General features: G+C 52.1%; 3 protein-coding genes across 5 annotated transcripts; 2 read left to right on the top strand and 1 right to left on the bottom strand.

Moving 5' to 3' along the window:
- Positions 20-2218, top strand: C23H11orf1 (chromosome 23 C11orf1 homolog). Its single transcript, XM_021376236.1, has 3 exons — positions 20-305; positions 817-883; positions 1899-2218. Exons 1-3 carry the CDS (start codon positions 105-107, stop codon positions 2072-2074), a joined length of 444 nt encoding a protein of 147 aa, XP_021231911.1. The 5' UTR covers positions 20-104; the 3' UTR covers positions 2075-2218.
- CRYAB (crystallin alpha B) lies at positions 3452-12725 on the bottom strand. 3 transcript variants are annotated; one of them, XM_021375817.1, is made up of 4 exons: positions 12363-12725; positions 6563-6682; positions 4889-5011; positions 3452-3788 (listed from the first exon to the last, which is right to left on the bottom strand). In XM_021375817.1, exons 2-4 carry the CDS (start codon positions 6614-6616, stop codon positions 3585-3587), a joined length of 381 nt encoding a protein of 126 aa, XP_021231492.1. In that variant the 5' UTR covers positions 6617-6682; positions 12363-12725; the 3' UTR covers positions 3452-3584. The 3 variants fall into 3 exon arrangements, with proteins under 3 accessions (XP_021231492.1, XP_021231493.1, XP_021231491.1); XM_021375818.1 differs by lacking the exon at positions 6563-6682 and having other exon boundaries at positions 12363-12724; XM_021375816.1 differs by lacking the exon at positions 12363-12725 and having other exon boundaries at positions 6563-6787.
- HSPB2 (heat shock protein family B (small) member 2) lies at positions 8350-11518 on the top strand. Its single transcript, XM_021375815.1, has 2 exons — positions 8350-8660; positions 9629-11518. Exons 1-2 carry the CDS (start codon positions 8387-8389, stop codon positions 10075-10077), a joined length of 723 nt encoding a protein of 240 aa, XP_021231490.1. The 5' UTR covers positions 8350-8386; the 3' UTR covers positions 10078-11518.

The following is a 12795-nucleotide window of genomic DNA, read 5'->3' as shown; positions in this document are numbered from 1 at the left end:
TGCCTGGTTACCAGGGAAATGAAGGTGTGGCATTCCATGCTGTTAGTGTGGTTTCAGCCCAGGCTGCTCACTGCTGGGCTCTGTTCCCAGATCACATCCAGACCATGTGCAACTTCCTCAGTGGCTCCTTAAAGCACGCCACTGGCCAAGGCGAGGTGTGGACAGAAACATCCAAGTTCTCCCAGTTCGGCTGGAGGTGCACCACGAATGAGAATGATTACTCACACAAAGTCCTTATGGGGAACTGGAATGAAGAGCGCTACGACATCCAGAATATTGCACAGCCCAAGCCACTTCCTTCCCAAGTATGTGCTGGGGCTTTTGTAGATGTAGCAAATCTCTGCTGAGATATTCCTCGGTCACTTAATTTGTCACGTACACAGGTCATTATCCATTCCATCAGCTTTGAATGTCGTAGAAGTGAGCCTGCCACGAGTAGCTTCCCTTCTGCTGCCCTGCTCCTGGTCTTTTCTACTGGATTTTAAAAACACAAAGCCAGCAGTCATCACCCTTTTCTCTGCTGAGCACTCTACAACAGTTCCACTCCAGGGCAGAAGCTGTGATAAATGTTTCTTCATTTCATCTCAGCCTTACTCCTTCTAGCAGTGCCCCCAGCCAAACTGTGGTGCTTTTGCTGTTCAGTGTTTTGCCCTCAGATGATGAATCAAAAGAATTCACCTGAGCTTTGTGATCTTACCTCAGACTGACTTTAAAGTAGGGGTGTGATTGCAGGTACTTTCCTTCTCCTATAAGGTACAAAATGCTGAAGTTTTTAGTTTATATTTGGCAGTGCTAAATGTGAGTTTTTCTTTTCAGTACAGTCACTGCTTTGAAACAACATACTCTTCGGATTACAACAAGGACAAGCATCAGAGAACAAGAAGTATGTACACAGAATTGAAACAGAATCTGTTTGTTCTGTAACAAGGTTAAAGAGGAGCTTCTGGATGACATTTGTGCCCAGAGATGACAGACTGATGTTTTCTCTTTGTTGAGCTGTATTCCTGCACCATCGCAGAACAGGTCTTTCGAGTCTTTCAGGGAGCGGCACTTGCATTTCATGTGTTCTTGCCTAGCTGCCCTCATCACACTTACTCCTGGGAAGTTTAGATTGAAAATTCCCATTTTTCTTCTGAGCTTGAGCGTTTGTGGAAGAAATGGACCTGGGGGTGTTAGTCAGTGCTCGGCTGACCGTGAGCCAGCAGTGTGCCCAGGTGGCCAAGAAGGCCAACGGCATCCTGGTTGTGTCAGCAGCAGTGCAGCCAGCAGGAGCAGGAGGTGACCGTCCCCTGCACTCAGCTCTGGTGAGGCCGCACCTCAGGGCTGTGCTCAGCGTTGGGCCCCTCACTACCAGAAAGACGTGGAGGCCCTGGAGCGTGTCCAGAGAAGGGCACGGAGCTGTGAGGGGTCTGGAGCACAAGTGTGATGGGGAGCAGCTGAGGGAGCTGGGATTGTTCAGAATGGAGAAGAGGAGGCTCAGGGGAGACCTCATCACTTGTGGTGAGGTGGGGGTTGGTCTCTTCTGCATAACTAGCGATATGATGAGAGGGAATGGCCTCAAGTTGCACCAGGGGAGATTCAGGTTGGACATTAGGAAAAATTTCTTCTCTGAAAGAGTGATCAGGCACTGGCACAGGCTGCCCAGGGGAGTCACTGTCACTGGAGGTGTTCAAGGAAAGGGTAGATATAGTACTGAGATACATGGTTTAGTGGGGAAATATTGGTGGTAGGTGGATGGTTGGACTAGATGATCTTGGAGGTATTTTCCAACCTTAATAATTCCATGATTCTAACAAAACCCTGTTCTGTAGAAAAGATTTCACCCCAGTTAGACTTTTTGGATATCTTTTTACTATTTTAGATGTTCTTTCTCAAGTTGGTTTTGTTTCTTCTTTCAGGATTTGAACAAGAACCTCATTGGTTTCCAGGCCACCAGCCTGAGTTGGAACCTCCTTTGTTCAAATCAACTGCCCAGTCCTGCTACACAATAGACTACAGGCCTCCAAACAGCAACTGCTTATGTCCAGCACTCAGAGAAGGAACAAGAAGGATGCAGAAAAAGCAACAGAGATGAAGGGAATCTGCAGACTGTGCCTTCAGCATAACAGGAGGCCTGTCTGCTAGCAGTGCTACAAAGATATCCTTCAAACCAAAACAACCTGTTCTGCATTAAAGCCAAATATAGCATCTTGTGAAATATGTTTTTCCTGCTTTCTCAGCTGTATTGTTTGTAATTAGCCTGTGAGTTTCTGTCACACTGCACCTTGTCATTGAAGCTCAGCAAACACCTTATCTGGATGAGCTTTTTAAACTAGAGCTTGGCATTCAGGTTGTATCTGGTGTATTTGACAATGATGCCACAACACTGAGTGCTCATTTTATTTCTTTCCCTTAAAGCCATGGAAGAAGGTTGCCCACTGAGTTCATTTGAGATTTTAACCGATCTCTTCTAATTTTTGTCTTAGTAGGTATAAGGGACGTAGAAAATGGGTCACAGAATCATAGAATCATTAAGGTCAGAAAAGACCTCTTCAGATCATCCAGTCCAACCATCCACCTACCACCAGCACTGCCCACTAGCCGTGTCCCTCAGTGCCTCATCTACCCCTTCCTTAAACACTTCCAGGTGCGGTGTCCACCCCCTGAACAGTCTGTTCCAATACCTCATCAGTCATAACTGAGTACAATGACCTGTGCAACAGATCTGTCGCATTTTTTCTTTTTTTGGCAGGAATTATAGAAATTCTGTTTCAGTAATACAGACTTACCTTTCTGCTCGTATCTCTTTGAAGAGAGTTGCTAAGCAGATTCTGACACATGAGAAGGACTTAGTATTGTTTTGTACCACTCAACGGTGTTAGCATAAATCAGATGAATACTGTAGACTTCAGATACTATTTATTGTTTGAAGGGCACAGACAACATAGTTTCAGAGTGATGTGGTTTGCACCATGAGAGCAGGACATTTTTCTCCTCTCTGGATGTATCTGTGTTTACTGCAGTTATGCAGTTGTCATCTGCAACTGCTCCCAAGTGATTGCAGCACTTTAATGCTTCTGCATAACATGAATCATTCTAGAAATACAAGATACAGTTGTTCCCTGTTCAGTTGTTATCTGACACCCACGCTTTGAATGGGTTTCGATTGTCATGAAGTTGTCATACCAGCCTAATCTCCACTGGAGAAACTTTTCTATTGCTTGTGAAACACCCAGAAATCCTCTGGAAACACTGAAAGGAAAGGCTCATGCAGTTAGATGTTTGCAAAACATTATAGTAAATGAAGTTACACGAGTAAAGTGTTTTTGTACACTGAGACGAGCTCTCCTGGACACACTTGCCACGCAAGCTGTAAGCAAGAATGATGCCAGGTGTGTTTCCAAACACAGCAATCTTACGTGGCTTTCTTGAGCCAACACTTTCATTGTCTCGAGTGCTCCAAACCAAAAAATGCAGACTGCTTATTCATGTTTTATTTGTTAGTAAACTTACTCAGCATAAATAAATAAGAGTGGCCATTGAGTACAGCTGGCATCCGATGAGAAGTGCTCTTGAATGGCCCTGGGGTGACGTTACATAGCAGCCTACTTCCTCTGGCCCCCTGCAATGGCAGGCTTCTCTTCACGGGTGATAGGAATACTGCGCTCAGGGACATCGCTTTGCTTCCTCGGTGCGCTCACTGTCAGGACGCCATCCAGAGAGAGTGATGAGGTTATGGTCAGGGGATCCACATCAGCTGGGATCCTGTATTTCCTGCTGAACTCCCTGGCAATAAAGCCATGCTCATCCTTCAAAAGGAGAAGAGAAGGAACAGCCCTGATTAGAAGTGTTCCCTCAGTTCCACCTAAACCATGGGCCCTTAGCATAAAGTGTGAGTTCAGGAAGCTTCAGCTCCCAAAGGAAAACTTTTCAGAAAATTAAAAGACTTTTTAGTATGAGATCTCCTTTGTAAAGATATGAGAAGAGCTGAAGTGAGAGACTGCCCTGCCCCTGCAGGTGGTGCAGGCACCCTTTGCAGGACAAGGCTTTCTCCTCTAGCTCTTGTGCCCACAAGAGACTGGCTTCACTGCACAGCTCTGAGGAGAGCTCCTCCTCTCTGGAGGAGCATCCCTCCTCCTGAGGGTCTCCAGGGTCCACGTAATACAGAGCTCTCCAGAGATCTCATCTCAGCTATAGCGGTGGATTCATTTCTTAGCCAAAAAATCTTGTTCCCAAATTACAGGCTTCCAGTGTCTGTGAGTATTGCTGTATTTTTTGACTGACAGATCTGGGCTCCCAGAAGCTTTTGGAGCTGATGGGTACAGTGATGTAGCTACTTTATCTCAAGGATTTGTTTCCTTCTGGCAAGGAGAGGGGGATGGGCAATCCCTGTTACATACAGCCTTGGACATGGCTTTTGGCTTCTCTTTGCCCATTTGCCACAGAGCCAGCAAGCAGTGGGATGAGCAGAGCACAATCTTTAAGGACTGTAAACTGGTAAACAGGTATTTTTTTCAGGAAGAGCTAGCCTCTTGCTAATGGAACAGGGCAATGCATTGATTCATTACGCAGTTTAATTATTACAGCTCATTGTTAACTTATTGAATGCCTCTGTGCATTCCTGTCCACTTCCCAGAAAGAGGGAGGCCCAGAAATGCTCACTTCAAAGTTGATTTTCCAGTTCAGTTCACAGGTCATGCAACATCAGCACTAAATCTCCACTCTGCTGCTGCCCAGTCTGAGATCAGCTAGGGGTTTGTACAGAGCATCTTCCATTAGGACTGGTTGATGAAAAGCACTGGAAGTGTTTGAGAAGAGCACAGAAGAGGATTGTTCTGCAGCCTCCTTGTTTAACCATAGGTGAGGAAGCACACACTGGCTAACAGTGGCACAGTTAAAGCAGAAGTACCTGGCGCTCCTCATGTTTCCCATGAATTTCTATCATGTCCCCAAGCACCTTCACTTTCAGCTCCTCAGGGGAGAAATGCTTCACGTCAAGATTTACAGAAAATTTGTCCTTCTCCAGTCGCATCTGTAAAATGAGACAACTTCAGGCAAAGGTTTCAGCTTCATCAGGCTCTCAGCATGCAGCAGGTCATGGCTCATGCTGGGCTCTCCACATGCACTGTCTGACCTCCTGCATTCAGTCCTGGGATTCTCATGTGGCTGGGGTTGTCTCTTGCTAGCCTGTTCCATTCATGCCCACCACTACAGCACATAAAACATGATGTTTTCTCTCAGGATAAGCATAGGATAAATATTTTCTGGGGGATAAGGAAGAGATTCTCTCAATCTGAATTTGTTAAAACTGACTCTTCTTCTATCTCATTTTTTCTAAGGTGTCTGAAGATTTCCAGTCTCTGCAACTGGATTTTGCTAAGTCTTTCTAGAAAAAGAAACTGAGTGTGCAGCTGACTGCAGCTCATCTGTGTCACTTGCAGGCTTTCCCCTGTGTCGTCACTCTTTAAAAACAAAAATAGTATGTCACAGCCAAGCAGCACTACCAGCTCACCTCTCTTATCTGAGCAGCAGGGCTACTGCTGAAACTCTGCATCACCTGCTGTTCATCTTGGCTCCTTACCTTCCATTTTGCACTTTGTCACCACCAGCAAATGCTGCTTTTTGCTGGCTCCTGAGGTTGAATTTGCATTTTCTGTCTGATAAGTGGGACTCGGCAATGGAGGCTGGCCATCTCTGCCTTCCTGCTGCGGTCACGGTCAGGGAACACGCGAGCCTCCTGCAGCTCTGTTCTGGGACATGGAGGCAGCTTCCATGCCAGCTCTAGCTTACTAGTTTCCTCAGTTTTACCTGGAAGGCTTCCTGATCCTCCTGCTAGATTATTTGTGAAGATTTCTCCACTGAGAAAATCAGATGTTGATGTTGTTACCTGTGTTGCTTATTATGGCTGCTTCAGCAGATGGCCAGACACAGGTGAGTAAACCAAGGGAAACATTAAGCAAAGTTTAAGAAAATACTTCCCTCTCACTCCGTTGGCTTTGAGTAGCTCTATAAGTTATTTGCAAATAGGCAGCTGACTTGCACACTGAGCAAGGTCATTTGAGCTGCATGCCTCTTGGCTCAGCCCCAGAAGCAAGCAGATGGCCATTTAAAGATCCTCCCGTCCCATATATCTCTGAAAACACTGCTCTGCCTGGCAGAGATGCTTTAGCTTGGGCCTCTTTCTACTCAGCAGCTGGGGGCTCCCACTCTGCCTGGCACAGGGGTCCCACTGCCCGTCTGCTTCTCAGGAGGAAGCAGAATGGAAAATTTTGCTTGGCAGACAGGGAAATTAGGCTTTCTCCTTTCTTCTGCCAGCTCCTACAGCCATTTACAGCACATGCAGGGCTCGGTTTGTCCCTGTGCCCATGGCTGTGGCAATACTTGCTCCCGGTTACAAGTGATTAGCAGAGCAGAGGTTCTTGCCTAACACGGAAGAGCAGAGGGAAGAACTCAGCACCCTTTTCCCCAGGCTTTTCCTGCTAACCACCTACAAGCAGCATCCCAGCTCTCCTGAGTCCCCAGCTCCAGACCCATCAGGATGTGCACCCAGCGATAACAAAGAGCAGTAAGCAGGGCAGATTACCTCCGAGAGTCCCGTCTCCAGCCAACTGGGCATCCGAAAGAAGGGGGATCTCATCAGGAAGGGACTGAGGCTGGGGGAGGCAGGGAGCAGCTCTGACTCCTGCAGGTGCTCTCCAAATATCTGATCAAAGATACGGCTCGGTGTCAGCCAAGAAAACAGAGGTCTCCGAATCAGGGGGTTGTGGATGGTGATATCCATCGGAGCGCGACAGAGGAGCCAAGCAAATGAGTGCTGCAGTGCTGTGCCCAGCGCAGGGGGCAGCTTTATACCCGTGCAGCTGGCGGGGCCTCTCCCCCCTGAGGCCTCCCAAATAGTGGTGTCAGGGATTTTATTGTCTCAGTCCAGGACTGGTCCCTTCAGCAGTGCCCAGGAGTGTCTGGGGGTTTGAACAGACTGCTAAGAAGGAGGGGGAAGGGGAGAAGAAGACAAGGAGACTAATGGGGCAGCAAGAAGCCAAGCTGCCCAGCCGCCCGCCCCGCGCCCCACGTGCTGTTTATCTGCTGAGTCCCAAGCAGGCTTGGCGGATGTTCCCAGCTGCTTTGGATGCCAGCAGGATCAATGCAGCTCCTATCTTTGGCTCACATGGAAAAGGACAAGGGGCTGTTGTTCCCAGTGACGGCACCAAGGCTGCAGCTCCCCACTGCACCCACACGCCTAGGAACGGCTCTGCCTTCCCTTAAAGCAAAGGAAGCCCGAGGCCTTAGTGGGAGGGCAACATGGACGCCCAAGAGATCTGTACTGAGGTATCCTGGTGTGCAGCTCCACAGCCCAGTGAGCACCCTGCCTGGGCACCTGCTGGTGTGTGCACACTAAGGATGATTTCCACAGGGCATCAACTGTCTCCTCTTGCCCTTTGCCCACTAGAGAAACCACTTTGCTGGAGAGAGCAGAAGAGCCCAGCACTCTGTGAGCAGAGATAAAGCAGGCACACAGCAGCCCTGCAGAGCTGCATTGCTGCTTGCCTTCTCTGGCATGCAAACTGCCTCTTTCAGCCTGTGCCCTGCAGCAATCAGTTCAGATTATGGGCTAAGTTCAGCCCAGCAACTGTTCTTAAAGGACAAGAGCTCTGAGTATCTGCAACTTACATACAGACTTCTGGCTTAAGGGCACATCATTCTCACTGCTAGCATCACCAGCCCCTTGCAAAAGGGCCTGACCCTCTTCCTGTCCACTTGCCTGCAAGACTGGGGAGTAGAATTTGCTCTCTGCAGAAGCCCCAGCCATAAATACTCTGTCCAGTTCCATATTACATCAACAGTAGTGCACCTGCTCTCTCGCGCTGCAGGGACATGGACTCATGGAAATCTCTGGTTTCAGACTATGCGGAGCTTAACTGGGTACTAAATCCCAGTTCAACAGAAGTAGATCTAGGCCAGCTTCAGACCCTGTGTAATGTGTGACCTCCAGCACAGGCATTCCTCTGGTCCCACTGCACAGTGCTGAAGCCCTGGCCAAGGCACGGCCTAGACAGCTGGCTCACACCGGCACAGTTCTGGAGTGTCAGCATCGGGGTCTGCATCCTGCTCAGCGCCACTTAGCTATCTGCAGCACCTTACCTTACCTTAGCTCAGCTTTTGGGGAAAACAAATCCCTTTCTGTGGGGCTAATTTAAGCACTAAGCTCACAGTGATGACTTTGCATGACAACACATAACCTGACTGAGCACCAGCCACCATTAGGCACTGCCCCATCCCAGGTGGGGTTTGCAGGGGCAGTGCTGGGGGCCCTGTTCCTGTCTCCTGTCCGCTGCCCAAGGGGGGGCAGGCAGGGGGGGCAGGATTGCACCCCACCAGCAGGCAGAGCCTGCAGCCCTACAGGAATGCAATGAGGAGCTTCCCTCGTCACCCTGGCGAGGCAGCCCAGGGCCTGTGCGTGCAGCTATTTTGGTCCGTCTTTTTATCACACACTCCCCCCTGTGGAATTCACCCAACTAAAACCTTGCAATCTGCAGCCTTCACTCTCAGAGGCAGTAAGCGCTTGGACAGGCCCCTTCCTCAGCTCGCCATGGCCGCACGGACGGTGCCCCACGCCTACCCCATGAGCTCAGAGTACGAGTTCGCCAACCCCAGCAAGATCTACGACCAGAACTTTGGAGAAGGTAAGCAGGGAGATGGGACCCCTGGCAGCTCTCTGTCTTCTGGTGCAGGAGGATGGCAGAGTCCCTCTGCAGCAGAGCTCCTGGAGCCAAGGAAGCCCAAGCATGGGAACCCAGGCAAAACCAGGCGGAGATAGCCAAGGCATAGCCAGGGGCTCTCTCTTTAGGTCCACCTCCTCCTTCCATGCCCAGTGCTGGCTCCCCTGTCCCTCCCTTGTGCCCCCAGCGGTTTGCTGTTTATACACATGGAGCAAAGTGCTGCCCCGTCATGCCCCACGCCTCACACACACCCCACAGAGGCTGGGGCTGTGCAGGATGTGTCCCAGTGCTCATCTCCACAGCCAGAGAAGGCTGCGCCCTGCTCATGGGAGCCGTGGGCCAGCAGCGCTCCCACCTTGCCTGCAGCATGATGGGGGAAGTTTAGAAAACTACTGCTGGGAGTGGGGGTGATTTTGTAGCCGGAGACAGTGGAGAAAAGCTGAGCTGGGGTGTTCAGCACAAAGCCCGGCAGCGGCTGGCAGAGAGGAAGGAATGTGGGCAGCAGCAGAATCATTCAGTATCGGCACAACAGCGTGAAAAGGCAAAAAGCTCCAAGGAAAGCCCTCCGGACAATGGCAAACAAAAGGCCTTTAGTTCTTCAGGGCAGTGTCTTCACCATCAGCATTTTCCATGCCCAGCCCCAGCCGTGGGCTTTGCGTTGCTGAGCACCCAATGCACCCACCAGTCCCTCCCAGTCCACCCAGCAGATGCCCTAGCTGGATGTCAGCCCTCAGCTTGTGGCAGACGAGCATCTGGCACTGAGTGTGCATTCTGGAAGCACAAGGATAGGAAATGTCAGAGCCTCTGTCCCCACTGTGCAGTTGATGGAGCAGCAAAATCAAGGTGTTTGCAGGAGCCAGCCACCCTGCTGATCATCCTTCTCCACCCCCTTCCCTGGAAACCCCACGCTTCCCATTGGGTCTCATTTCTAGGTGTGTCCCCATGCGAGATTTTAGCCCCTGCCCTGTACCATGGCTACTACATCAGGCCGCGGATCAACAAGCAGCTGGATCGAGGCACCTCCGAGGTCAGCGTCAACGACCACAAGTACCAGGTATTCCTGGACGTCTGCCACTTCCTGCCTGACGAGCTGACAGTGCGCACTGTGGACAACCTGCTGGAGGTGGTGGGGCAGCACCCCCAGAGGGCTGACCGTCACGGCTTCATCTCCCGAGAGTTCACCAGGACCTACATCCTCCCACTGGACGTCGACCCCTTGCTGATGAGAGCCACCCTGTCCCACGATGGCATCCTGAGCATCGTGGCTCCCCGGACGGGGAAGGAGGTGAAGGCCAGGATCATCGAGGTGAAGATAATCCAGGAGCAGACGGTGGGGCAGGAAGAACTGTCCGAGGAAGGAAAAGAGAAGGAAGAGTCCTAAAGGCCCCAAAGCTGGGCTTGAGCAGGGAGGGAGGGGGGACAGGGAGGGGAATCACTGTGCCAGGCCCCTATTTCTCACCATCAGCACTTAGCAGGGCTGGGATGCAGCCGTGTGTATGGCAGATTTCTGCTTCTTAAGGCTGATGGTCGGAAGAAGGGGCTTGGATCTAAAAAAAGAGGGGGACTAACGTGTTCATGGGAGGGACTCTAATGCAAGTTTTCTCCTGGGAGCCCACTGAGCACCACGTTCTTCTCTCGCCCCAAATTGCAAAGGCTGCTCTCACCCAATGCTCTGAGGCTCTGCACCTGCCCATGCCATCCCAGTGCCTTGCTGGTGGCTGGCCTTCGTGGAGCTGCAATGCTGTAAAGTACCCACAGCTCTTTGGTGGAAAGAGGAATAAATCTGCCTCCAAGCTTCTCTCATTTGCCTTGGACTCACACTGCTCCTGACCACACTACTCTGCAGCAGGAAAGATGGATGACACCTTGGTGGCTTGAGATGCGAGGAGCAGAGCAGCGGAGAGTTCAAGCTGAGCTCATCTGGAGAAAAGTCCTGTAAATGAGAGTTTTGCCCCTTTTGCAGACATGGTGATGCTACCGGCTAAATGAGAAACGTATTCACAGCCCTGTGACGTGGGGCTGGGGATTGAGTGTGCTGCTGTCAGCAGCAGCTGCTGCCCAGCCGGCCCCAGGGTTCAGCAGGCATCAGGCACAATCCTTGTCAGTGCCAATTAAAGCGGAGAGAATGCTGTGTCACCAGCCAAATATGGGGGCCCTGGCACAGCTCAGTGCAGCCCTCCTATGGGAGAGAGAAAAGCTCCGAGGTCCCGATGGACGAGCCTCTTCTTGCAAGGATGTGGCTACAGTCTTCTGCACTCCTCTCTGAGCAAGGAGGGCCAGTGAATACTTCAGATGATGCCAAAATAAAAATCACCTTTACAACAGGTTTTGTCTAGGTTATTAGTAATAATTCCAGAGATAATCCTGTGCTAGTGACTTCCAGTCACCTGCTTGTAAGGGCAAGAACTGACTGGTCCTTCAGGAGCGGACTGCCCTACTGTGTGCAGCCCCCAGCGCATCCTGTACGTTGAGACCACGGACCCCATTCCACTCACAGCACGCACCCAAGCCCCTGCAGCAGTCATGGCTGGGTATATGCAGGGCACAAGTCCTAAGGAGAAAAGTGCCTACAGCACTCTGCGGTGATGCCAGCCTGCCTTGCGTCCGTAACTATCGTAGCGTGCTCCCAGTCTGTGACAAACGCACAGCAATTCAACCATTACACAGTTCTCTTCCCTCCCTTACGAGCCCTGTCCGCTCTCTCCAGCAAGTTCATTCCCCACTGCTGGGCACTGGCAGGCTCGCGCTGTGCCAGGCTCGCAGCCTGTCACCCAGACACGCTGAGGGCAGCTGTCGGGGGGGGGGGGGGGGGGGGGGGGGGGGCTGGGGCCCCCCGGGGGGGGGCCCCCCCCCCCCCCCCGGGGGGGGGGGGGGCTGGCGCTGCCTGGTGCCGCCCGGGGCTGTGCCCGACTCTCGCTGCTCGGCGCAGGAGCCAGGCGGCTCCTGTCCTGCCGACGGGCTGCAAGTGAATGCGGAGCGGCAGCCAAGGGCTCCCCGGCTCTGCCAATGTTTTCAATGCCTTTCTGTTTCTCCAGTAGAGCTCAAAGCAGCAACTCCAGCGTTTGTGTTTGGGGCTGATGGGAAAAGGCTCCCAACCTCTTTGTTTTCCCTCTCCACAAAGCAACGTAGTTATCCCAATACTCAAAACAGTGGCTCACTGAATCAACAGCGTCTGTGGCAAATGCAGAGACACACAGACTGTGGTTTCCTAAGGTTACGCAGACTCCTGAGACCACCGTGCAGCAGCCCGAGAACTGGTCCTGCTAGGACCAGGGCTGAATCCCACCTGCCTGCATCGGTCAGATCCGGGCTGCAGGGAGGGCTCTGCGGGAGCCCAGCCGCGCAGGACAGCAGATTCAGCTCAAGAGCCGGTGCAACTCACAGTGCAGCTCCCCCAGGAGAGCAGCTGTGCCCCTGGCCGACTCAGGGTAGAGCTCTCCTCCTCCTGCCGCTTCTGGTTATACCCAGGCTTTGCTCTGTGCTCAGGCAGACAAGCGATGCCGGGCGGCTGGGAGGAGGACCGCCCCCATCTCAGCCCACCAAGAAGGGAGAATCAGAGCTCCCCCAGCTGTCAGCACATCCCTGGGAGTGTTCAGACCCGCACAGAGCTGACAAACCGAAGCTGTGGGACACAGTTTCAGTTCCCGGGCAACATCAGCACAGTACCTTTCGATATTGAGTATCAGCTCAACGACCAGAGATGTGTTCTAAGAACCTGCTCCCACTTCTGCTGGGCCACTGCCTCCCTCGCAGGAGATCCACTCCCTTCCGCAGGTGATGCCACACATTTTCCAGACATCCCACTTGGTGCGCATGAACAGAACTGACAGCTCCTGTTCCCCCTGAGCTCCCGCTTCAGAGCTTCCCTTGTGCAGGAACACCTGAATCCCTCCTGCACCTTTTCCCTGCCGGCACGCCAAGAGCGGGGCAGCAGAAGGCAGAATTCCAGCCCCAGGCCTGCCCCGGGGACCAGCAGCTGCCCGCCCAGCCCCGGGCAGCCGGCGGCAGCCCCCCGGTAGATGGCACGCACGGGCCCGGCGCGGCGGCGAGAAATCTGATCCTGCAGACACTCCCTTGGAATAGCCAGGGGCCGAGCGGG

Source organism: Numida meleagris, chromosome 23 (genome assembly GCF_002078875.1).
Source record: "Numida meleagris isolate 19003 breed g44 Domestic line chromosome 23, NumMel1.0, whole genome shotgun sequence".
Taxonomy (NCBI): Eukaryota; Metazoa; Chordata; class Aves; order Galliformes; family Numididae; genus Numida; species Numida meleagris.
Note: the sequence above shows the minus strand (reverse complement) of the source record. Positions and strands in the feature narration are given on the sequence as shown.

What these genes read in the sequence shown, in the direction of transcription:
- C23H11orf1 (XM_021376236.1), top strand. Translation starts at nt 105, where the DNA reads ATGTGCAACTTCCTCAGTGGCTCCTTAAAGCACGCCACTGGCCAAGGC. An exon ending in CCAAGCCACTTCCTTCCCAA is followed by an intron (nt 306 to 816) that starts GTATGTGCTGGG and finishes TTTTCTTTTCAG; the next exon opens with TACAGTCACTGCTTTGAAAC. An exon ending in CAAGCATCAGAGAACAAGAA is followed by an intron (nt 884 to 1,898) that starts GTATGTACACAG and finishes TTCTTCTTTCAG; the next exon opens with GATTTGAACAAGAACCTCAT.
- CRYAB (XM_021375816.1), bottom strand. Translation starts at nt 6,760, where the DNA reads ATGGATATCACCATCCACAACCCCCTGATTCGGAGACCTCTGTTTTCT. An exon ending in TGGAGACGGGACTCTCGGAG is followed by an intron (nt 5,012 to 6,562) that starts GTAATCTGCCCT and finishes CTCATTTTACAG; the next exon opens with ATGCGACTGGAGAAGGACAA. An exon ending in GGAAACATGAGGAGCGCCAG is followed by an intron (nt 3,789 to 4,888) that starts GTACTTCTGCTT and finishes CTCCTTTTGAAG; the next exon opens with GATGAGCATGGCTTTATTGC.
- HSPB2 (XM_021375815.1), top strand. Translation starts at nt 8,387, where the DNA reads ATGAGGAGCTTCCCTCGTCACCCTGGCGAGGCAGCCCAGGGCCTGTGC. An exon ending in CGACCAGAACTTTGGAGAAG is followed by an intron (nt 8,661 to 9,628) that starts GTAAGCAGGGAG and finishes TCTCATTTCTAG; the next exon opens with GTGTGTCCCCATGCGAGATT.